This window comes from Saimiri boliviensis, chromosome 2 (genome assembly GCF_048565385.1).
Source record: "Saimiri boliviensis isolate mSaiBol1 chromosome 2, mSaiBol1.pri, whole genome shotgun sequence".
In the NCBI taxonomy this organism is placed as follows: domain Eukaryota; kingdom Metazoa; phylum Chordata; class Mammalia; order Primates; family Cebidae; genus Saimiri; species Saimiri boliviensis.
In genome coordinates, this window is record NC_133450.1 from 13,248,020 (window position 1) to 13,269,952 (window position 21,933).

General features: G+C 53.0%; 2 protein-coding genes across 3 annotated transcripts in view; both read left to right on the forward strand.

Moving 5' to 3' along the window:
• IGDCC4 (immunoglobulin superfamily DCC subclass member 4) overlaps positions 1 to 12,110 on the forward strand; it is a 49,388-nt gene extending 37,278 nt beyond the window's left edge. Inside the window, exons 11-18 of one of the 2 annotated variants that reach the window (XM_039469403.2) lie at positions 2,804 to 2,987; positions 3,719 to 3,849; positions 4,153 to 4,323; positions 4,549 to 4,686; positions 6,621 to 6,726; positions 7,516 to 7,744; positions 8,433 to 8,594; positions 9,143 to 12,110. In XM_039469403.2, the coding sequence (XP_039325337.2) occupies positions 2,804 to 2,987; positions 3,719 to 3,849; positions 4,153 to 4,323; positions 4,549 to 4,686; positions 6,621 to 6,726; positions 7,516 to 7,744; positions 8,433 to 8,594; positions 9,143 to 9,541 (1,520 nt within the window). In that variant the 3' untranslated portion in view covers positions 9,542 to 12,110. The remainder of the gene's footprint in view (positions 1 to 2,803; positions 2,988 to 3,718; positions 3,850 to 4,152; positions 4,324 to 4,548; positions 4,687 to 6,620; positions 6,727 to 7,515; positions 7,745 to 8,432; positions 8,595 to 9,142) is intronic. The other variant, XM_039469404.2, reaches the window with a different exon arrangement.
• A 3,079-nt stretch (positions 12,111 to 15,189) lies between these two features.
• Positions 15,190 to 21,933, forward strand: part of IGDCC3 (immunoglobulin superfamily DCC subclass member 3) — a 56,336-nt gene continuing 49,592 nt past the window's right edge. Inside the window, exons 1-2 of the mRNA XM_039469436.2 lie at positions 15,190 to 15,545; positions 17,790 to 18,095. Coding sequence (XP_039325370.1) covers positions 15,422 to 15,545; positions 17,790 to 18,095 — 430 coding nt within the window. The 5' untranslated portion in view covers positions 15,190 to 15,421. The remainder of the gene's footprint in view (positions 15,546 to 17,789; positions 18,096 to 21,933) is intronic.

Consider the following 21,933-nt stretch of genomic DNA (forward strand, 5'->3'; position numbering starts at 1 on the left):
TTTCCTGTCCTGCTCCTCTGCCCCCAGTTCCTTTTGCCCCTGCAGAGTTGAAGGTGCAGGCAACGATGAAGTCCCTGGTCGTGTCATGGCAGCCACCCCCTCACCCCACCCAGATCTCTGGCTACAAACTATATTGGCGGGAGGTGGGGGCAGAGGAGGCAATGGTGATCGCCCGCCAGGGGCCCATGGAGACCAGGCTTGGGATGTGGGGTCCGTCCGGCTCAAGAAGAAAGTGAAGCAGTAAGAACTGACCCAGCTAGGTGAGGAGGGCTGGGGGGAGGGAGAGAGAGGGACATAGGTTCAGTGGGGACCAGACAAGCTGTGTGAAGGAGTTAGAGATGGGGTGCTCTCTGTGAATGGGGGAGTGACCCAGATGTCCCCCTAGCCGTGAAGCCCTATAACCTTCCCCAGTCCCTGGCCAGCTGTATGAGGTGAAACTCGTTGCATTCAACAAATATTAGGACAGCTATGCAGCAGTGTAGAAGGGCAAGACGGAGACGGCGCCCACACCAGGTGAGCGTGGCGGGGGAAGAAGGCGGAGCGGACTCAGGCCAGGGCTCTGCTAGCTGCTTCCCCTTCCTTTCCTTTGGGCCAGCCTGGTAAGCAGGCACTTCGGGAGCTTCAGCTCACTCCCAAACCCATTCTCCTAGGATCAGGGGTCCTCTTCTAGCTCCTGAGAGCCTCTGGCATGGAGAGAAAGTCGTTTGATCACTGTCTCTTAGGTCTGCTACCTTATTTTTATTAGCCGTGAATACTGCTGATTTGCAAACTTCGAACAGAGGGAAACCCCATGGTTGATCAGTAACTCCTGACCCCAAGTTTGACCTTAAAACAAGTTTTATCTTAAACACATTTGTCGCTGGGCGCGGTGGCTCAAGCCTGTAATCCCAGCACTTTGGGAGGCCGAGGCGGGTGGATCATGAGGTCAAGAGATCGAGACCATCCTGGTCAACATGGTGAAACCCTGTCTCTACTAAAAATACAAAAAATTAGCTGGGCATGGTGGCGCGTGCCATGTAATCCCAGCTACTCAGGAGGTTGAGGCAGGAGAATTGCCTGAACCCAGGAGGCGGAGGCTGCAGTGAGCCGAGATCGCGCCATTGCACTCCAGCCTGGGTAACGAGAGCGAAAACTCTGTCTCAAACACACACACACACACACACACAGATTTGTCTACATCACATGATCAGACTATCTCTCGACTCTAAGAAAAGTGAGTACCCCTATGTGGCCTAGGGAAACTGAGGCTCAGAGAAGAAAAGGAATTTGTCCAAGGTTGCTCAGAGCCTAGACTAGAACCAGGACTCCTGGTTTCCAGGCAAAACTCTTTCTACTGCACTACGCTGCCTTGTGGCCCTTATTGGACACCTCAGTTGCTATCATGACACTCCCTCACCCCTACCTTTCCAGCCATGTGGTTTAGCAGAGGGAGAACTCAACCAGAAGCCATGAAGCCTGGGTTTTTTGTTTGCTTGCTTTGTTGTGTTGTGTTTTGTTTTTTGAGACAGAGTCTCAGCCTGTCGCCCAGGTGGCTGAAGTGCAATGGTGCGATCTTGGCTCGCTGCAACCTCTGCCTCCCGGGTACAAGCGACTCTTGTGCCTCAGCCTCCTGAATAGCTGGGACTATAGGTGTACGCCACCATCCCCAGCTAATTTTTGTATTTTTAGTAGAGACAGGGTTTCACCAATGTTGGCCAGGCTAGTTTCGAACTCTCCACCTCAGGTGATCCACCCACCCTGGACTCCCAAAGGGCTGTGATTACAGGTGTGAGCCACCACACCCAGCTGAGTTCTAATTCCAGTTTGTTCATTTATTCATTCAGCAAATATTTCACTGTCTATTAAGTGTCTACTTTGGGAATTTAGTGGTGGACAACACAAATAAGGTTCCTGCTCTCATGGGGTTTATTTTTTGTTTCTATAATAAACTCTCATCACATAGTGTTTATTATATTTCAGCCAATTTCATATCTATTTTTAAAAACATGAAATAATTTAATCCTCATAACAATCCCATGAGGTAGGCACTATCATTAGAATAGCGAATGGAGACACAGAGATAGTAAGTAATTTCTCCAAGGTCACACAGCTAGTAAGTGTCAGAGCTGGAATTTGAACCAAGGCAGCCTGGTTCCAGAGTTTTGCTGCCTCTCTATTATGTTCTTACAGACTAATGTTCCACAGTCAAAAATCAAATTCTTGGAAGCCGCAGTTTCCTTATCTGTGAAGTAGGAATGATGCCACTCAACTCACAGGATCAAAGGAGAGGGTCAAAGAAAGAGCCTTGGGAACTGTAAACCACTATATATATTTAAGGATGAGTATTGACCAGGTGTGGTGGCTCACACCTGTAATCCCAGCACTTTGGGAGGTCGAGGCAGGCTGATCATGAGGTCAGGATTTCGAGATCAGCCTGGCCAACATGCGGAAACCCTGTTTCTACTAAAGATACAAAAAATTAGGACTGGGCACAGTGGTTCATGCTTGTAATCCCAGCACTTTGGGAGGCCAAGGCAGGCAGATCACCTGAGGTCAGGAGTTCGGGACCAGCCTGACCAATATGGAGAAACCTTGTTTCTACTAAAATTACAAAAGTTAGCCAGGCGTGGTGGCACATGCCCGTAATCCCAGCTACTCAGGAGGCTGAGGCAGGAGAATCGCTTGAACCCGGAAGGTGGAGGTTGCAGTGAGCCGAGATCATGCCATTGCACTCCAGCCTGGGTGACAGGGTGAGACTCCATCTCAAAAAAAATAAAAAGAGTATTCTCCCTCCCATCCTCACACTCTGGTTTTCACCTTTCAGACATGCCCATCCAAAGGGGGCCACCCTTGCCCCCAGCCCACGTCCATGCGGAATCAAACAGCTCCACATCCATCTGGCTTTGGTGGAAAAAGCCAGACTTCACCACAGTCAAGATTGTCAACTACACTGTGCGCTTCAGCCCCTGGGGGCTCAGGAATGCCTCCCTGGTCACCTATTACACCAGGTGGGGACTAATGCCTTTACTGAAAAGGGGGGAGGAAGAGCAGGTAGGAGGCAGGGGGAAGGCAGCAAATAGTGATAAGGGCAGGGCCCCAGGATTCAGGAGCATGTCAAGGCTCACCCGTTACACTGGGGCCACACAGGGGGGCTGCACAGGGTCCACATCCTTGCCTGGTGACCAGATGGGAGCAAGGAGCCCATCTGATCCTGTCCTCTCAAAACAGAGCCTTGTTCTCATACTCTGGAGAAAGTGACACAGACCTGTTTCTCCAACCTCAAAGGGCTCCCAATCTGATGGTGAAGAGAGCCCGGCCCTTGTCCTCAGAGCTGTTCTTTCCACGTGTTATCAGATGGGGAGACAGAGCCTAAGGAGCTGCTGGCTCGTAGGAGGAAATTCGCATAAAAAGCAACTGATACATGCCATTGCCATGAAGGCAAGATTAAGGCAAAGAAAAGATACATCAGAGATGATTCCTTAGGTAGAGAATAACTTGGTTTAATCCAGGAAGGCTTCCTGGAGGTGGGCAGGGGGAGGGGCCTGGTTTCGAACTTGGATTTGGAGCAGCATACTTCCAGACTTCTCTGTAGGTCCCTGGGTAGAGGTAGTGGCTTGCAGGCCAGGGAGCGTCTTCTCTTCCCAGGGTAAGCCTGGGGCTGGCTGCAGGGGAGTAGATTTGGAGGGGTCTGCCCTGCTGGGAAAATGCCTGAGAGCACTAGTCACGTTTCTTGCCTTAGCAGTTCTGGAGAAGACATCCTCATTGGTGGCTTGAAGCCATTCACCAAATACGAGTTTGCAGTGCAGTCTCACGGCGTGGACGTGGACGGGCCTTTCGGCTCTGTGATGGAGCTCTCCACCCTGCCTGACCGTGAGTGGCCCCCAGCCTCTGGCCACCAACCTATCTTTTACCCAACTGCTTCTTGCCCCGGCGGCAAGAAGCATCCCTCAGAACCCCAGGTTTGGGCAGAGCTGGGGGCAGAAGAGCTTCTGGGAGGGGAGGAATGTCAAGTCCCGCCACCCACACACACTGTCTTCTAGAATTCCCCAACTAGAAACAAGACCTCATCTTTACGTTGTGGCTTGTTCCGTGAAGGAGGAAGAAGGGAGGTCATGTCCTCATGCTGTGTCTCCACCTCTGACATCTCTCCCCGTCTCCTCTCCCGCACCCCAGGGCCCTCCACACCCCCATCCGACCTGCAACTGAGCCCCCTGACACCGTCCACTGTTCGGCTGCGCTGGTGCCCCCCCACAGAGCCCAACGGGGAGATCGTGGAGTATCTGATCCTGTACAGCAACAACCAGACGCGGCCTGATCACCAGTGGACCCTGCTCACCACAGAGGGTAAGGACTTTTGCCCCAGGACGTCTGAGCGAGAGCTTCCCAGCTTCTCCCACTTCCAGCAGTGAGAGCAGTGCTAGGGTTTGTTCCACGGGCTTCCGGGAGAAGCAGGCAGAAGCTGCTGCCTGAGTGGAGAGCAGGCTTTCCCAGTCCCGCTTCCCTGCCCACCTCTGCATCCACCGCCACCCCGTCCACCATCCCTGCTCTCCCTGCCTCCCTCACCCCCAGGAAACATCTTCAGTGCTGAGGTACATGGCCTGGAGAGCGACACTCGGTACTTCTTCAAGATGGGGGCGCGCACAGAGGTGGGGCCTGGGCCTTTCTCCCGCCTGCAGGATGTGATCACGCTCCAGGAGAAGCTGTCAGGTATGAGAGCAGGGCAGCCTAGGGTTCCCGGAGACCCCTGGAGTTGACTTCCGTGCCCCTGCCTGTGGACAGAAGTCTAATTTCATTGTTTTACACAGCTATCCTCGTTTGGTGGGGGCAGAGCAACTGTGAAGGGGAAATAGGCGTGGTTCAGTGATGAGTGATGACTTGGTTCAGAGGTCAGGTTCATGGGGGACTGGCTTTGTTTTTTTTCGAGACTGAGTCTTGCTTTGTTGCCCAGGCTAGAGTGCAGTGGTGCAATCTCGGCTCACTGCAACCTCTGCCTCCTGGGTTCAAGCGATTCTTCTGCCTCAGCCTCCCAAGTAGCTGGGATTACAGGTGCATGCCACCACGCCTGGCTAATTTTTGTGTTTTTAGTAGAGATGGGGTTTCATCATGTTGGCCAGGCTGGCCTTGAACTCCTGACCTCAGGTGATCCACTCGCCTTGGCCTCTCAAAGGGTTGGGATTATAGGCGTGAGCCACCTCGCCCAGCTGGGCTTTTTTTTTTTTTTTGGATGGAGTTTTGATCTTGTTGCCCAGGCAGGAGTGCAATAGTGCCATCTCGGCTCACTGCAAACTCTGCCTCCTGGGTTCAAGAGATTCTCCTGCCTCAGCCTCCCGAATAGCTGGGATTACAGACACATGCTACCACGCCCGGCTAATTTTTGTATTTTTTTTTCTTTTTGAGGCAGAGTCTTGCTCTGTTGCCCAGGCTGGAATGCTGTAGCATGATTGCAGCTTATTGCAACCTCTACCTCCCGAGTTCAAGCGATTTGCCTGCCTCAGCCTCCTGAGTAGCTGCGATTATAGGCGCACACCATCATTCTGGCTAATTTTTGTATTTTTAGTAGAGATGGGGTTTCACCATGTTGTCTAGGCTGATCTCAAACTCCTGACCTTGTGATCTGCCCTCTTCAGCCTCCCAAGGGAATTACAGATGTGAACCACTGCACTTGGTCAATTTGTGTATTTTTAGTAGAGACAGGGTTTCACTACATTGGCCACGCTGGTCTCGAACTCCTGACGTCAAGTGATCCACCTGCCTTGGCCTCCTGAAGTGCTGGGATTACAGGTGTGAGCCACTGTGCCAAGCCAGGACTAGATTTAAAGACCAGTTTCTTTGGGAAATTGCTTTGATTGGAGGATTAGCTTGGTGAGGTGATGAGCTTTATGGGGTGGAGGTGGACAGCAGGACTGGCTATATAATTTCCAGGACCCAGTGCAAAATGAAAAGGTTCGATCCCTTATTTTAAAAATTAGAGGTCAGGCATGGTGGCTCGTGCCTGTAATCTAAAGGCTCATGCACTTTGGAAGACTGAGATGGAAGGATCACTTGAGGCCAGGAGTTGGAGACCAGCCTGGACAACATGGTGAAATCCTGTCTCCACAAAAAATTTAAGAATTATCTGGGTGTGGCAGCTCATGCCTGTGGTCACAGCTGCTTGGGAGGCTGAGGTGGAGGATCACTTGAGCCAAGGAGGTTGAGGCTGCAGCGAGCCGTGTTCATGTCACTGCACTCCAGCCTGGGTGATAGAACAAGATCCTGTCTCGGAAAAAAAAAAAAAAAAAATTTTTTTAAGATGGTGACAGCGGAGCATTAACTCAAGTGTAGGGCCCATCCAAGCATAGGCTCTGCACACCTGGACCTGCACGTGTTGCACACCCATGCAACAGCCCTGGGGCAGGCAACTCGTGTTTCACCAAAAGGCCAATTTGAGGAGGAGAGACCACAACCTCTGGGTGTGTTTCAGGGAGGACAGTCAGAGGGAGAGGCAGTAGTAGTTTCTGTGAGACCACAGGGCCCTCTTGTCCTTGTATCAGAAGATTGTGAGTATCTGAAGGGTGAGGCTGCAGCTGATGTCTCCTGCGAAAGCCATGGATAGGCCTGATCTTCTGTCCTGACCTGCTCTGTGCCTCTCTCTCCCCCACCAGACTCGCTGGACATGCACTCAGTCACGGGCATCATCGTGGGTGTCTGCCTGGGCCTCCTCTGCCTCCTGGCCTGCATGTGTGCTGGCCTGCGCCGCAGCCCCCACAGGTGGGCAGGGGAGCCAGCCTGATTGCAGGGAAGGGAGATTTCCAGGAAGGGCTGCAGAATGGGCCATCAAGGAAAGTGGCTATGACTTGCCTTGGCATTCCTGGAGCCCCAATAAAGTTAGGACTCTGGGATGAAGGGATCAGGGACAATGTCCTCATAAGAATGAAGAGTGGACTTAGGGCAGCCCCAGCCTACCCCCTACAGCAAGGCCAACAGAAATGCCTTGCTCCCACTTCCTTGGTAGCTGCCAGCATCTTGGAAAGAGGGGCCCCAAATCTCCAGATGCCATCAGGCTGTTTTGAACCATAGCAGTTTTTTCTCTTTCTTTCTTTCTTTCTTTTTTTTTTTTTTTTTGAGGTGGAGACTTGCTCTGTCACCTAGGCTAGAGTGCAGTGGTGTAATCTCGGCTCACTGCAACCTCAGCCTCCTGGGTTCAAGTGATTCTCCTGCCTCAGCCTCCTAAATAGGTAGGATTACAGGCGCCTGCCACTGTGCCCAGTTAATTTCTGTATTTTTAGTAGAGATGAGGTTTCACCATCTTGGCCAGGCTGGTCTTGAACTCCTGACCTCGTGATTCACCCACCTCGGCCTCTCAAAGTGCTGGGATTTACAGGTGTGAGCCACTGCGCCCGGTGAACGATAGCAGTTTTTCTTACTCAGCACAGACCAGGAAAGCAAGTCTCAGAGATGAGCAGGAACCTGCCCAGAGACATAGGCTGGACCAGATCCCAGTCCCACCCCAACCCCTCACTCTGACCGCTATGCCTTGTTTTCCATCTTCCCTTCCAGGGAATCCCTCCCAGGCCTGTCCTCCACCACCACCACTGGGAACCCCACGTTGTACACCAGAGCTCGGCTTGGCCCCCCCAGTCCCCCAGGGGCCCATGAACTGGAGTCCCTTGTGCACCCCCATCTTCAGGACTGGTCCCCGCCACCCTCAGATGTGGAGGACAGGGCTGAAGTCCACAGCCTTATGGGTGGTGGTGTTTCTGACTGCCAGGATCACTCCAAGAGAAAGGTAGGTCTGCACCCCACATTGCAGCTCATTCCTAAATAAGACACCAGGGGGTGCTAGAGCATAACACGTGGCTCTGCCAGCACAGCCTACGTCCCCCTTGGAACCAGCTGGGGACGTGAGGGCCTCTCTGCCTCCTCCACGAAAGGGTTGGCTGGACAGGGAAGCACGTGGTCCTCCATCCCCTGGCAGATAGGTCAGTCTGGTTCTCACGAAGGAGAGGGCATCCCAGCAGGTGACTCAGGGTAGCCATCCCAAGAGTTGGGGAGGCCCCTAACACCCAGCCATCCCTGTATGGGGAGAAGAGGCCAGTCACCCTGGCTGTGGCCAAGTGGGACTGGGACCAGGGTAAGGTGAGGCCCCCACAGGGCTGGTCCCTTTCATGCTGGCAGGGGTGGCACATCCCACCCGGCTCCAACCCGTCCTCCCTCACTCGCCCCCCCTGGCTGGGACACCTCGGGCTTTGCAGAGTGTCTGGCGTTCTGCTCCCCTGCAGGAGGACTCATCCTCAGAGTCCATCTCTGACTCTCAGCCCTTTTGGTGTTCCTCCCCGAGACGTGGGGACGGAGAGAGCAGCGGGTGTGAGAGTCTGGACGCTGCTTCCCCGTGGTCCATCCACCTCCCTCCCCTGGGCTTCCCTCTCCCAGCCAGTCCTGCTTGTGCTCCTCAGTGTCCCCTTCTCCCTGTACAGATCTCTTGGGCTCCGCCAATCGGGCCGAGCTGGGCGGCTTCCTGGGCGGGCTGTGAGCTGCCCCAGGCAGGCCCCCGGCCAGCTCTGACCCGGGCTCTGCTGCCTCCTGCTGGAACTGGGCAGACGCTGCTGCTGCAGGCTCTGGTGTATGAAGCCATCAAGGTCAGCGTCCTGGGAGAAAGGGGCAGGAAAGGAGGGAAGGGTCTCTGTGCTTGTGAAGAGGAAGTAATGAGTTCTTTGGAGACCCCTGGGTGGTAACTTCCCTGGCGATAGAAGTCTAGCCAGGAAACCCCTGGAGCCTCCAAAGGTTGAGTATGTGGAGGGCAGGCCAGTTGGCAGGAAACTGTTTCAACCTGGGTTGAAAACAGTCCCTCCGCTACCCAGACCTAAGTGGGCCACAGCAGTTCTGTGGATCTGAGGGTGTGGCTGGCCTGAGTAATTCAGCCCTTCCTCCTCTCCCCAGAGGCCCCGACTGAGGCTGATACTCCTGAAACTCCTGGGCGAGGGCAAATGGGAAGTATTTCATCATCCCCTGCATGGATCTGTTGGCATGGGTTCCAACAGTTCCCGCGTATCCTTTCTTTACCAGCTCTCGTGTGATAGCTACTCTGATGGAGGGTCAGTCTCTTTGCCCCATGTCTGCTGGTCATTCTGATGATGATTTGTCTCAGTAATGGTCACTATGTCTCTGTGTTCTCTGCTCTGATCAGGGCAATGGGAGGAAGAAGTCACCCCCCACCTGCAAGAACCAGGTGGAGGCCGAAGTCATCGTCCACTCTGACTTTAGTGCATCTAAGGAGAACCCTGACCTCCATCTCCAAGACCTGGAGCCTGAGGACCCCCTGCGTCCGGAGGCTCCTGATCTCATCTCAGGTGTTGGGGATCCAGGGCAGGGGGCAGCCTGGCTGGATAGGGAGCTGGGAGGGTATGTGCTGGCAGCCCCCGGGCCAGACAGACTTACCTGCTTGCCAGAGGCTTCCTGCTCCTACCCAGACCTCCAGCCAGGCAAGGTGCTGGAGATCCCTGAAGACAGCTGCCAGCTCAAAGTCCCCTGCCCTCTAGGAGCCAGCCCAGGCCTGCCCGGATCCCCAGTTTCCTCCTCTGCCTAGCTCCTCTCAGAGGGTTGGTTTTGGGCAGGCAGGTATGGATCACACAGGATTCGACACCTGAGGCCATGCATATCCACATGGGTGCCTGTAGATACATCCTCAAGCCCTTTGGAGCTTCCTAAGGTGCTTTGGCTGGGAGGGGAGAGGAAGAAATGGATTATTTACTCTCCTCATACTCTTTGTGATACACATGTGACATGTGAGAGACATATGAGACACAGCTACATGTGATTTGCACATATGTGAAGCGCACGTGTGTGGACTGGTTGGTGAGCTGGGAAGCCATAGCCCAGGCAGTAGTCACTACAGCCTGATTGGTCCTCCAGGTCAGGATGGTGACCCAGACTGGTCACTCCCCAGCCCTGTGGGCCCCCACCTCCATCACCCAGCCCTTTATTACACACTCTGAGAGTGTCTCCAGTGCCTGTCTGACAAAGACAGTCCCAGCCCGTTTTCCTGTCTGGCTGGGTTGAGTGCAAGTAGGCTCTGACTACCCAGCATTTTAGTTGCATCACCTCCCAGCTCTTTATTACCCCAATTGAGAGGATGACCCTGGCTCCCCTCTGAGCAACTCCGCATTGAATTTTCTAATTTGGGAAGTGCCTGGTTTGGAAAATCGGCTTTCTGCCGCTCTGCCCCTCCTTCCTTGCCGCTGACTGCTCTAGCGGTCTGTCCCCAGTCACCTCGTTCTCCCACCGCCAGTGCCCTTCTGCTCCCGGATACTCTTCCCTTTTCTCTCTCCTGTTTTCCTTCCTCTGCCGTCTCTCGCGCCTCTTCCCAGACTGCATCATCTGGTTCTCCTGCCTGGGTTCAAACTGTGCATCCTTCTCTAACAACATGACTACCTCATGTCTGCTTTAGGCCCTCGCGCGGACGCGCGTGTCCACGCTGCGGGCCACTCCCCTGCCATCCTCCTGCCTCCTCTTCACTCAGTGCTTCTGCTTGCCCCACCCCAGGTAGCCCGCCCGCGCCCAGTGCGGGTGCGGAGAAGACCTCCCGGCTTCCCGCATCTTTCCCGCTCCTCTGCATGTTTCTCCTTGGGACTGGGATCCGAGGGTTCTCCTTGGATGGATCCAGTTCATAGAGGAGAATGTTTGAAACAGGGAAGGGGACTGTGACCCAGAGGCTCAGAATAAAAATATGCCCTCCCTTCTATGCAGGGGGGCAAGTTTACTGGATGGAGATGATTCAGGGCCTTTCTGCCAGCAGAAGCTAAAGGAGGAGAAGGAGTGAGAGTTCAGCGAGGCCCTTCCCACCCTGTGACTTGATCTGGGTTGGGGATGAGAGGAATCTCACCCTCTGGGGTGCTGGCAGGGAGGTCTTTGCACAGGAAAAGGGTTAGCTCATTTCTGTTTGTTTTTCTTTAAATTGAATCCTCAAATCATGTTCTGTTTACCGGCTGCAAAGGGACGAGCTTGACTTCTATTTTCTGTGTAGTGAAAACAATGTCATTTATTTTGTTTTTCACCTCAGCCCTCTCATAGGAGCATAGATGTCAAGGTCTTTACTCCCTAATGGTGTCGGATGGGTGCATCAAGAGTTAACTCTGGCTTCTGGGCCAAATTCGAAATAACCAGTCCATTTTTCCTTTTTTTTTTTTTTTTTAATGGTGAAATGTCTCTCAACACAGTTGTGGCTGCCTCAAACCCTGAAAGCATCTGTGTTTATTACACCCGGGTGTCACTCACTGTTGATGTCTGCACCTACATTTCCACCTCCTCCCCCTCCTTCAGCCAGCCTACGATAACACTAAAGATTATTAATGTCGGTTTTGTATCTCGTTAAAAACAGAATTGTCACTTGCACTATTTCTGTAGCGTTCAGCACCGCACTGCTGTGGCTAACACCACTGTGTATGTTTCATCATCGCTCTGAAGGTCAAAAGCCTCATTTTATTTTGCTGGTTTGATTTTTTTTTTTTAAAGGAGAAAAAAAAACTGCCCTGAATTAAATGGCTATTTTAACAGTAGGCTCTTAGCATTATACCACAGTCATTTTTCATGTTCTTGTTTAACAGGCACTGAGGTTCTGGTTTAAATTAAATAGCTGCAAATGAGACAATTTATAACCCATTAGGTTGGGTGGAAAATTGTTTCTCAAAAGCAAATAAGTAATAAATCTGGTATCTGCCTATAACTCACAGTTGATAAGAAAGTGGCCATTTCTCACTAGCATTATGTATGATTTGGGCTCTGGGTAATTTGGAAGTGTTAGGTTTGTGTCTTTGTAGCAATATTTTTATTAGAAAAGAATCTATTGGCCTTTTACAGGGTATTAATCCCTTTGTCACCTACCATTGATGCCTTAAGTTTTTTGAGTCTCAATTAAAAATCTTCCTTTTTTTGATGCATGACAAGTGTCATCAGTACCTGCTCATTTATTTGTCTGTATTTAGTTTATGCTGTACTATTCAGTTATCCTTCCAGCATTTTCTTTTTCTCTTTACAAATATGATATTCTTTAGTGTTAAGCTAAGGCATTTATTCATGTATCTGTCTTTATAATTAATTAATAAACTATTTTCCAGAAATGCGGAATTCTCTTTTGGAACCATTGACTATGACTAGAATTTCCTCAGCCTTTCTGCTCTAGGGAGTTTATTTCTTACTGGGATGGGAAAAGTTGTTGCTGTTGCTGAGACAGGATCTCTCTCTGTCGCCCAGCCTGGAGTGTGGTGGCACAATCATGGCTCACTGCAGATCAACCTCCTGGGCTCAAGCAGTCTTTTTACCACAGCCTCCCGAGTAGCTGGGACTACAGACACATGCCACCATGCCTAGCTAGTATTAAATTTTTTTTTTTTTTTTTTTTTCTGTAGAGATGTGCTCTTGCTATGTTGCCCAGACTGGTCTTGAATTCCTGGGCACGAGCCATCCTCCTGCCTCAGTTTCTGAAAGTGCTGGGATTACAGGCATGACCCACACCCCTTGGCCCAAAATAGTGTGTTTTTGTCTGTTTTTTTTTCAGACGAATCTCACTCTGATGCCCAGGCTGGAGTGCAGTGGCATGATCTCAGCTCACTGTAACTTTTGCCTCCCGGATTCAAGTGATTCTCCTGCCTCAGCCTCCCGAGTAGCTGGGATTACAGGTTCCTGCTGCCATGCCCAGCTAATTTTTGTATTTTTAGTACAGACGGGGTTTCACCATGTTAGGCAGACTGGTCTCGAACTCCTGACCTCAAGTGATCTTCCCGTCTTGGCCTCTCAAAGTGCTGGAATTACAGGCATGAACCCCTGTACCCGGCTAAAGAACTAAACCATCTTCCTCCTTCAACAGGCACTTAGGAAAAAGATGCCAACGTAGGAAAGATGGGTTCTTTGATGGCACTTCCTTAGACCCTCTGGGTATCTCTTTCCACCTGGGTACACATTTCTCTGAACTTTTTTTTGGGTGCAGGAAAGAGGGAACAACTCCAGAGATTTGGGGTCCACAACTATTCCGGTCACCAAAATTACTCATGACCACACAATCACACACATGTGCACTGTGTATACAAGCTCAGAGACCCACACATGCATACTTGCCTTCACAAACACCCTTGTGACCATTAAGGCAAATGTGCACACAGTCTTACACACAAAACTCCACACTCACACCCCACACACATCCTGGCATCACAGTTGGCAGCCGCTCTCTGCTAAGATCTTTATAGAGCCTGGAACGTTCTTTCTATTGGAAGGAATCAAGATCTAGAGGCTGCCTTGGTCAGGACCACCCCTAAAGGGGCGGGTGGGCCAGACCCAGAGTTAATTGACAGATCAGACAGAGAGATACTGCACATTTTGCACTCGGCAGAATAGCCATTATTTGCATATCACTCTCAGACCAAGGGTTGTGATAAAGAAGAATTAAACACTTGTCAAAATGAATTTTAAATGACAGCAATTCAAGACACCAACTTGGCCTCTTCTGAGTCCAGGACAAGCCAAGAAGGGGTTGTTGGGAATTCAAGCCCTGCAGGAGGGAGTTCCAGGATTTTAGGCCCAGGGAGGCCCTTCCCCTCCCTTTCCTATGGCTGGCAGACCACCGCTCCCACTCTTTCTCACAAGGAAATCCAATAGGGCTTTAGCACATTGGGGTCCTCGACCTAGAATTTTTCCATTGCTTCCCGCTGCTCACACGCCTCATGTCCTGCTTCTCAGGCTCATCCATTCCAGTAGCTACCACAGAGTGAACAGTCCTGGGCTATGCCAGCACCGTCATTAGTAAACCTGTCCATCTACAGCTGCTCTGATTGCTGGAGGCCTCTACTTCCTTGCTTATCTACACCAAAGTTAGTTTTGTATATGGTTAACACTCCTGGTCCGAAAGTTCCACAGTTGGTATCAAAAGAGAGACTTAGTTTTTCCTCTGCCATCCCAGTCCAGAGCCAAAGTAGCAAATGGTTGCATTAGGCCACCATTCATTTATTATTTATTATTTATTTATTTACTGAGACAGGGTCTCTGTTGCCCAGGCTGGAGTGCAGTGGGACTACAGGCATGCACCAGCATGTCCGGCTAATGTTTGTATTTTTTGTAGAGACAGGTTTTCACCATGTTGCCCAGGCTGGTCTTGACCTCCTGGGCTCAAGTGATCTGCCCACCTCGGCCTCCCAAAGTGCTGGGATTACACGTGTGAGCCACCAATCCTAGCCTGCCACCTTTAAATCTCTAGCTCCTAGAACTTAGTAGCTGATCATTAATTTTGATGGACTAGTCCATCACGCTGGACTCAACAGAAGACCATTTAATAGCGAGTGGCCAAGATTCAAGACCTCTGAGGGCTAGTATGAGTATGACTCTGCTGAGAGACATGCTTACCTTCTGTAACATTCTCACGTGGGACTTTATATGCTCTCTAACGTGAATGATTGAGGGCCTTCTTTGTGGCACAGAAACGTTACTGGGCGTTTTAACTTTCTATGTGCTTTTCCAGTTACCAGGTCATTTGTCAGGACCTCTGCGGTTCAAAGGTCTCTAGGGATGAACAGGAGAGAGAAGATTATCTTCGTGTTTCAGATGAGCTCAGTGAGAGTGACTGGGCGAGGCAGCAGGCAGAACCGAGGTCGGAAGCCAGGCCCCTTTGGAGCTCTCATTGTCCTGCTGGGTCTGTTCTCTCCAGGCAATCCACCCTAGTGGAGAGCCAGAACAGGGCTCCTCGGTCCAGAGAAGCCAATATTGCAGCTACATGATCTTTCCTTTGAATGGAAGGACCAGAAATCCACGTAAAACTCAATCTTTGACAACTTTATGCAGCTTTTTAGAGAATTATCTCTAAAATATGGACTTGGAGGAGGGTGTAGCAGAAAGAGTGGGTCAGAGCGAATCCCGCAGCTGTGAGTGTCTTTCCGCAGCCCGGACACCCTCCCCAGTCCGCTGGGTGTCCGCTTCCCCAGCCCCCCAGGTCCCGGGCTGGTCCGCGGGGAGGGGATACTCGGCCGCAGCCCGGGACGGCGCCGGACGCTCCAGCCACAGTTCAAAGCGCAGGGGGCGCGTCCGCCGCGCAGCCGGGAATGTCCTGCCGCTTAAAGCGCTCGCCGGCTCTTTTGTTCCCCAGACCGGGCCTCCGGGGAGAGGGGCTGGGGGAGGGGACCGGGAGCGGAGAGGAGGGGGGCGGCGGGCTGGGGAGGAGGGCGGGGCGGCCGCGAGCGGTGCGAGTGTGCAGAGCGCACCCCGGGAGAGGCTGACAGATCGCCCGGGCGGGTGCAAGATGGCGCAAGCGGCGCTCCCCCTGCGCCCCCCGCGCTCCTGAGCAGGCATGCGGCCCCAGCCCCCTGCCGCCCGGGCTCGGCCCCGGCCGGAGCCCCAGCCCCGGCCCCGGCGCCCGCCCCGCGGGACGCTGTGAGCCGCGAGAGGCCCGGGAGCCGCGCGTCGCCGAGCCGAGCGGACCGAGAGCCCCATGGCTGTGCCGCGCGCCGCGTCTCCGCGCCGCCCGCCTGCGCTGCGCTGGCCCGGGCTCCTGCTGCCGCGGTCGCCGCTGCTGCCGCTGCTGCTGCTGCTGCTGTTGCCGGCGCCGAGAGAGGGTGAGCGAAGCGCCTCGGACCGGGCGGCTGCGGAGGGAGCCCGGGGAAGTGCGAGCGGAGAGCGAGCGGGCGCGAGGGGCGGACCCGGCGAGAGCTGCGCGGACGTGCGGGCTGACCCCGCGTGGGAGGGAGCCAGCCGGACCCAGCAGAGCAGGACGGGGAGAGGGCACCAAGGCCGGACTGTCGGGGGGTCCTGGGGCGTGCTGAGGACCGAGCCCCCCGGAGGGAGACTGGGTCAGGACCGGGAGCCCAGACTGAGGGGCAAGGAGTGCAGCGAAGCGGGAGCAAGCGGGGCGGGTTGGCGTGGGGACAGAGGGAAACCAGCCCGGAGAGACCGCACGGCCAAGCGCCGACCCCGGCGGACGAGCTGGGGTGCTCGGTGCCTGGCAGTGGACGTAGCCCGAGGCGGCCGAGGCACGGGACAGCAGCCCGGGGAGCGGAGACCGGGATCCTGCCCGCTGCACTGGGCGGAGATGGCAGGTCCTGCATTTGGAGCTGAGATTGGGCCGGGGAGTGCGCGGGAGAGACCGGAGAAGAGGAGGAAGGAGATTCCTGGAGGGCAGCGCGTGGCTAGGGAGCGACCCGGGACACAGCCCCTGAGCCAAGAAGGAGAGAAGCCACCGAGAGCGAGAGCGAGCGAGCCGCGGGGATGCTCACGTGCCCCTGCCCTTCCCAGGAGTGTGCACACGCGGAGACCCTGACCCTGGCTCTTGCAGTCCGCCCGCTCGGCTGCCTGGAGCTCGGTCACCACCACCCTGTTCCTTTTAGTAGCTGCAACGGGCTCACTCCGGGGAGAGGAGTGAAAATCTAGTCCCTTTCCCTCCCACCTCAAGTTCCCCACAGACACTCAGCTGGGCCCTATTCTTTCTCCACTCCACTCCCAAGAAGTAGAAGATCGCGTCCGCGTCAAGGAGAAACTTTATCCCCCGACAGCTATACCGGGGTTGGATTGGGGGCTAAGGCGACTGAAACTCACGACCTGGGGAGGATGCGCTGGGGTTTGAACAAGTGCGATCCTCAGAAGTGTTAAAACATTACATCTCCCTGGGCGGGGGCGGGGGTGCGGGGGAGGGTGCCTGTAACCCCAAAGCCCCTCCTTTCTCCCCACCCACTTGCCCATCTTCCCCAGCCTGGGAGGGCCCAAGTCTGTTGGGGAGGGGCCATGTCCAGGATCGCTAGTTATCTAGAAATGTGAGGAGGGGTCTGTGGCTGCCCTTTCAGACCAGGTGAGTTCGTTCATTCCTTCTTGAGTGGAGTTTTAACTGGTCTGGGAAGTTGCTTGCTGGAGAAGTTGGCGACTTGGCATCATGCTTGGGACTGGAGTGCTTGTCCCTCCAGCCTGGCTTCTGATTCCCTCATCAGCCTTAACCCCCTCTCTTCTTTGGCCTCCTACTTTTCCTGCTCATTTCTCTCCTGCAGGAACAAAGAGGTTGGCTGGAAGTAAAGGTTCTAGGAGCCCCTCTTCCTGGGTTTTGGGAAACCATAGTTGGTGTTTGCTACTCTTCATCTCTCCCTGTGACAAAGGCAAAAGGACCAACACTCAGAGCGCCAGAGGGGAGGGGCAGTGGGGCCACAACCTAGCCTGTACCCTGCGTACTGGGACTACACACCCTGCTCCCTGCCAGGCATTGGACCAGGCCTCTGATGGGTTTTGGCAGCAAAAATAAGCATGATTTATTACTATCTCCCTCTGTACATCTTTAGATCTTTACATTTTTCATAGTGCCTTTGAGTCTGTTAATCATGCCGTACAACCCTATGACCCAAGCCCCAGTGTTCGTCCTTGATTTCAACAGATGAGGCATGGGAAGCCGGGACATGTGGAAGGCTCTACCTAAGGTCACATCCTGACGGTCTGTGAGGCTTCAGTGCTTATCCAGGGCGGCCACCAGAGTAGCAGCAGCTTACTGGAGTCAGTGTTGCTTTTGGGTCCCCGTTTTGCAGCTACTAACTGTGAGACCCTGGGCGAGTCACTTGACGTCTCTGGGCTTCAGTTTTCTTACCTGTGAAAGAGGGAATGGTACAAATAATATCCATCTCTGAGATGGCATGATGATTAAAGTACTGCCTAGGATAGCATTTTGGAACACATAAAGTTCTGTATATAATAGGAATTCCTATTAACATTACAGAACCGTGGGATGGAGTGCATAGACCCAAGGAACCGTGTGGGTGGAGTTCTTCCTGGATGCTCGTTTCACACTAACGTCCCTATTTCCTTTTCTCTCCGCTTCCCCCACGCAGGTTTTGGCCACTCTGCCGAACTGGCGTTTGCTATGGAGCCAAGTGATGATGTTGCAGTCCCCGGGCAGCCTGTGGTGCTGGACTGCAGGGTGGAGGGGACCCCTCCAGTGCAAATCACCTGGAGGAAGAATGGGGTAGAGCTGCCAGAGAGCACCCACTCCACCTTGCTGGCCAATGGGTCCTTGATGATCCGTCACTTCAGGCTGCAGCGGGGAGGCAGCGCTTCAGATGAGGGTGACTATGAGTGTGTGGCCCAGAACCGCTTCGGGCTGGTGGTCAGCCGGAAGGCTCGCATCCAGGCTGCAAGTAAGTGGACATCGCTTGTTTTCCCGTTGTGTAGGCCAGCTGGTGATCCAGGGTCAGCTTGGGGCACGAGGGCAATGGGAGTGGTCCCATCTTATGCAGCCTTCTGGAGGACTAATTTCTCAGCATGGGTCAGTTTTGAGGTGCACGCCAGTGATTTGTGGTGGTGGAATTGTATCATATGCTCGTTTAACTGACTGGAATGTGAATGGACAAGAATGTAGCCAAACACCCATAGGGGAGTGGGGGAGGAAGCTTTACCCAGTTCTTGGGTCAGCATGTCTTAGTTTCCATATGCCTGACATGCTTTGAGCATCCGGGTTCATTGAGTTTGAGTCTTGTATATAAAGATAAATAATGGGTGATTAAAGAGATTTTTTTTTTTTTTTTTTTTTTTGAGACGGAGTTTTGCTCTTGTTACCCAGGCTGGAGTGCAATGGCGCGATCTCGGCTCACCGCAACCTCTGCCTCCTGGGTTCAGGCAACTCTCCTGCCTCAGCCTCCTGAGTAGCTGGGATTACAGGCACACGCCACCATGCCCAGCTAATTTTTTGTATTTTTAGTAGAGACGGGGTTTTACCATGTTGACCAGGATGGTCTCGATCTCTTGACCTCGTGATCCACCCGCCTCGGCCTCCCAAAGTGCTGGGATTACAGGCTTGAGCCACCGCGCCCAGTCGATTGAAGAGATTTTTGAAAGGTAATTTTGGCTACATGCAATTTTTAATTATGTGCTTAAAATTAATTTAAACCTTTGGGTAGGATAAGACCTTCATATACCAGGAATGAAATTCTGGAGCTTGTCAACAGTTTGCGTTTAAAAAAATATGGTAGGATAATTTCAGAATTATCTCAGTGGTAACATCACTCCTACTCACTTTACTGCTAATGTGTGTTTTCAAATGGGAGAAAAAAAGGCGGGGCAAGATGTTTCAGCTCTAGAATTGTGCTTTGCTTGTGCTGCTTAATCATCAGTTGTGGTGATGAAATGATGACTGTGGTTTCACTGCCCCGAACTGCAAGAATTCTGTTATTGTTGAAGCTGTGCACGCTGGGAGTGTGTTACATAAACCAAAATTCTCCATGCATCCCGGGGAGGTGGCGGGCTGGGGGCAGTGGGGTCATGGTTGAGAAAAGGCAGAAGTTTTGGCAAGTGAAAAATGTTCTCCACCTCATATCTCTGGACCTCTGGAAAGGGGTGTCCCTTAATGAGGCTGCTTTGACTACTGGTGACAATTCCAGCTAACATTTTTTTCTTTTTTTTTTTGAGACCGAGTCTTGCTCTGTCGCCCAATCTGGAGTGCAGTGAAGCCATCTCAACTCACTGCAACCTCTGTCTCCCGGGTTCAAGCGATTCTTGTGCCTCAGCTTCCCGAGTAGCTGGGGTTATAGGTGCACACCATTACACCTAGCTAATTTTTTACTTTCTGGTAAAGATGGAGTTTCGCTGGGCTGGTCTCAAACTCTTGGTCTCAAGTGATCCTCCTGCCTCAGCCTCCCAAAGTGCTGTGATTACAGGCGTGAGCCACCATGCCTGGCCCTAGCTAACACTTTTTAAGTACTTGCTGCCTGCTGGGCACGCTGCCCAAGTACTTTACATGAATTATTTCATTTTGTCATCACAACAGCCCTGGGAGAATGGAAGCTAGGTCGTTATCATCCCCCTTTTACAGAAGAGAAAACTGAGCCTTATGGGGACTCAATGGCATTCTGGTAGCAGAAGAGCTGGCACTATAATCTGGGCAGCCTGAACCTACACCCTCCCACTTAGCTCCTGTGGCACACCGCCTCTTTCCTGTCTGATAGCTGACAAGTTTCTTCCTGGCTCTGAGGGCATTTGCACAGTTGCTCTGAACGGCTGGTGAGTGATGAATCAGTTTGAGGCAGGAGCCCTCTCGCTGGGTTTAAGATGCCCCTTTGTTCTGAGGAAGGCTGATCCAGGCCCCCATATGGAGCTCTCTGGGAGGCAGCCCCGGACTTTTAGACCAAATCACTTCTGGCTCAGCCACCCTCATCTCGAGGCCCTCCCGGCGGTGCGGGGGAAGGCTGGTGCAGCCTCTGAGCAGATGGCTGGGTGAGAGGAAGGGAAGCATGGACGGAGGGTGGGGACCCCGGGAAGATTTGCAGATCGGAGAGATGAGACTCCCCGGGGAGAAGCTCCCCATACCTTCCCTGGCCTGTGTCAACGCTGAGAGATAGATGGACCCCCCTGAGGCCTTTGCATTACCAGCCTAGAATGCTGGGAGATAAATCCCCAGGCGCTTACATATATAGCTAATCGTAAATATGCTTTTCTATAAATGGTAATACCTTCAAGATGTTTGGTTTCCTTAAACTCCTAACAATATAGTACAAGAAATTAAGCTGTGGGTGGGGTCAGCTTGGTTAATCCTCTGGGGTCCTGGAGACAGCTGGGGGGTTTGCCTCTAAGCTCTGGCAGTCTGACATGGCCCCTGTCTTCCCTGCAAGGCTGCGGTCCCATGGGGGAGCGCTCAGATGCCAAGCAACGGTGCGGCTGCATCCCCTCTTCTCACTTCACAGGCTGATGTCCCTAGAAACCTCCAAAGCTGATTAGCTGCCTGGGTTTCCTCCTTCGTAATAACTCCCTGCCCATGTTCCTGCCGGCACTGCAGATGTTGTGTGACACAGGAGGGTGCCTTGCTGAAAAGGTGTGGGGAGTCCTCTGGAGGCCCCTGCTTCTCCTGCCTGCTCCACAGGGGCTGGCGGGGAGAGGGTATGCTAAGCACCCCTCACAGACTCACAGTTCACCCAGCAGACTAACCCAGAGAGGCAGATCTATGAGTTCAGGTCTATGTGGGTGGGTCTGCTGGGCGTCTGAGCTCTGGGCCAGAGGCCAATGGCTAGGAATGCACCCCCTTCCATCCCAGGGGCTTCAGATGCTGTCCTTGAAAGACAGCCTGACCGTGGCTACACCACAGGCTGATTCCTTGGGGCTTCAGTTGCAAATATGTCCCCTTTAGAATGGAACAGCTCAAGGTCCTAAGAGTATTCATGCTCGGGAGCCCTGGACTCTGCCTTGCAGCTCCACCTGCTTGTAGTTTGGGGGATGAAAATGGAGACTTGTTAAGGATGAGATGCTGGACAAGTTAATGCTTCCTCATCCCAGTTTCCTTGCCTGTGAAACGTGCGTGTGATCCTGCCTGGTAGGGCAGCTACGAGGACTAGCACACCCCACGCTTTGCCTGGCACGCAGGAGGCTTTCAGTAACGGGAGCCAGCACTGCACTCCTCATTTAAAGGCGGTTTCACTGACGTGGCCTTTAAATGTAACCTTGGCTGCCCGTGGAGGTTAATCTCCAGCAAAAGCAAACTGCCCGACTCTGCTTCCGGCCCTGCTTCCTCCCTCGCTGGGATTCATTTAGGGAGTTCTCCAGGGAAATCTATCAGGGAGTGAGATTATTGGAGCCAGAGTGCATCTTGTTTTGTTTTAACCCTTTCCAGGAGTGTTCTCCCAAGCCTCAGGGTGTGGGCGGAAGCTGGCCTGGCCTTTGAGACCCTCTGCTATCCCTCTAAAGGGGCTGAGCCTGGGGAGTGCGTGCAGTGACTGGTACCTGAGGCCTGTGTGCCTGAATGACTCCAAAAAGGAATGGACTAGCCACAAGGAGGAGGATCGGAGGACCCACCCTCAATCCCTGCCCCTCATGTCCTAGCGTTAATTCTTGATCTCAGGCCTCTTGGGGAACTGGAGTGACCAGCTCTATGACCTAGTGCAGGACTTCCCAAACCTTACGGAGCCTGTGAATCACCTGGGAATCGATAAAATTCAGATTTTGAATTTATAAGTCTAGGCCAAGGTCTGACAAGAGCCCAGGTAATGCCAA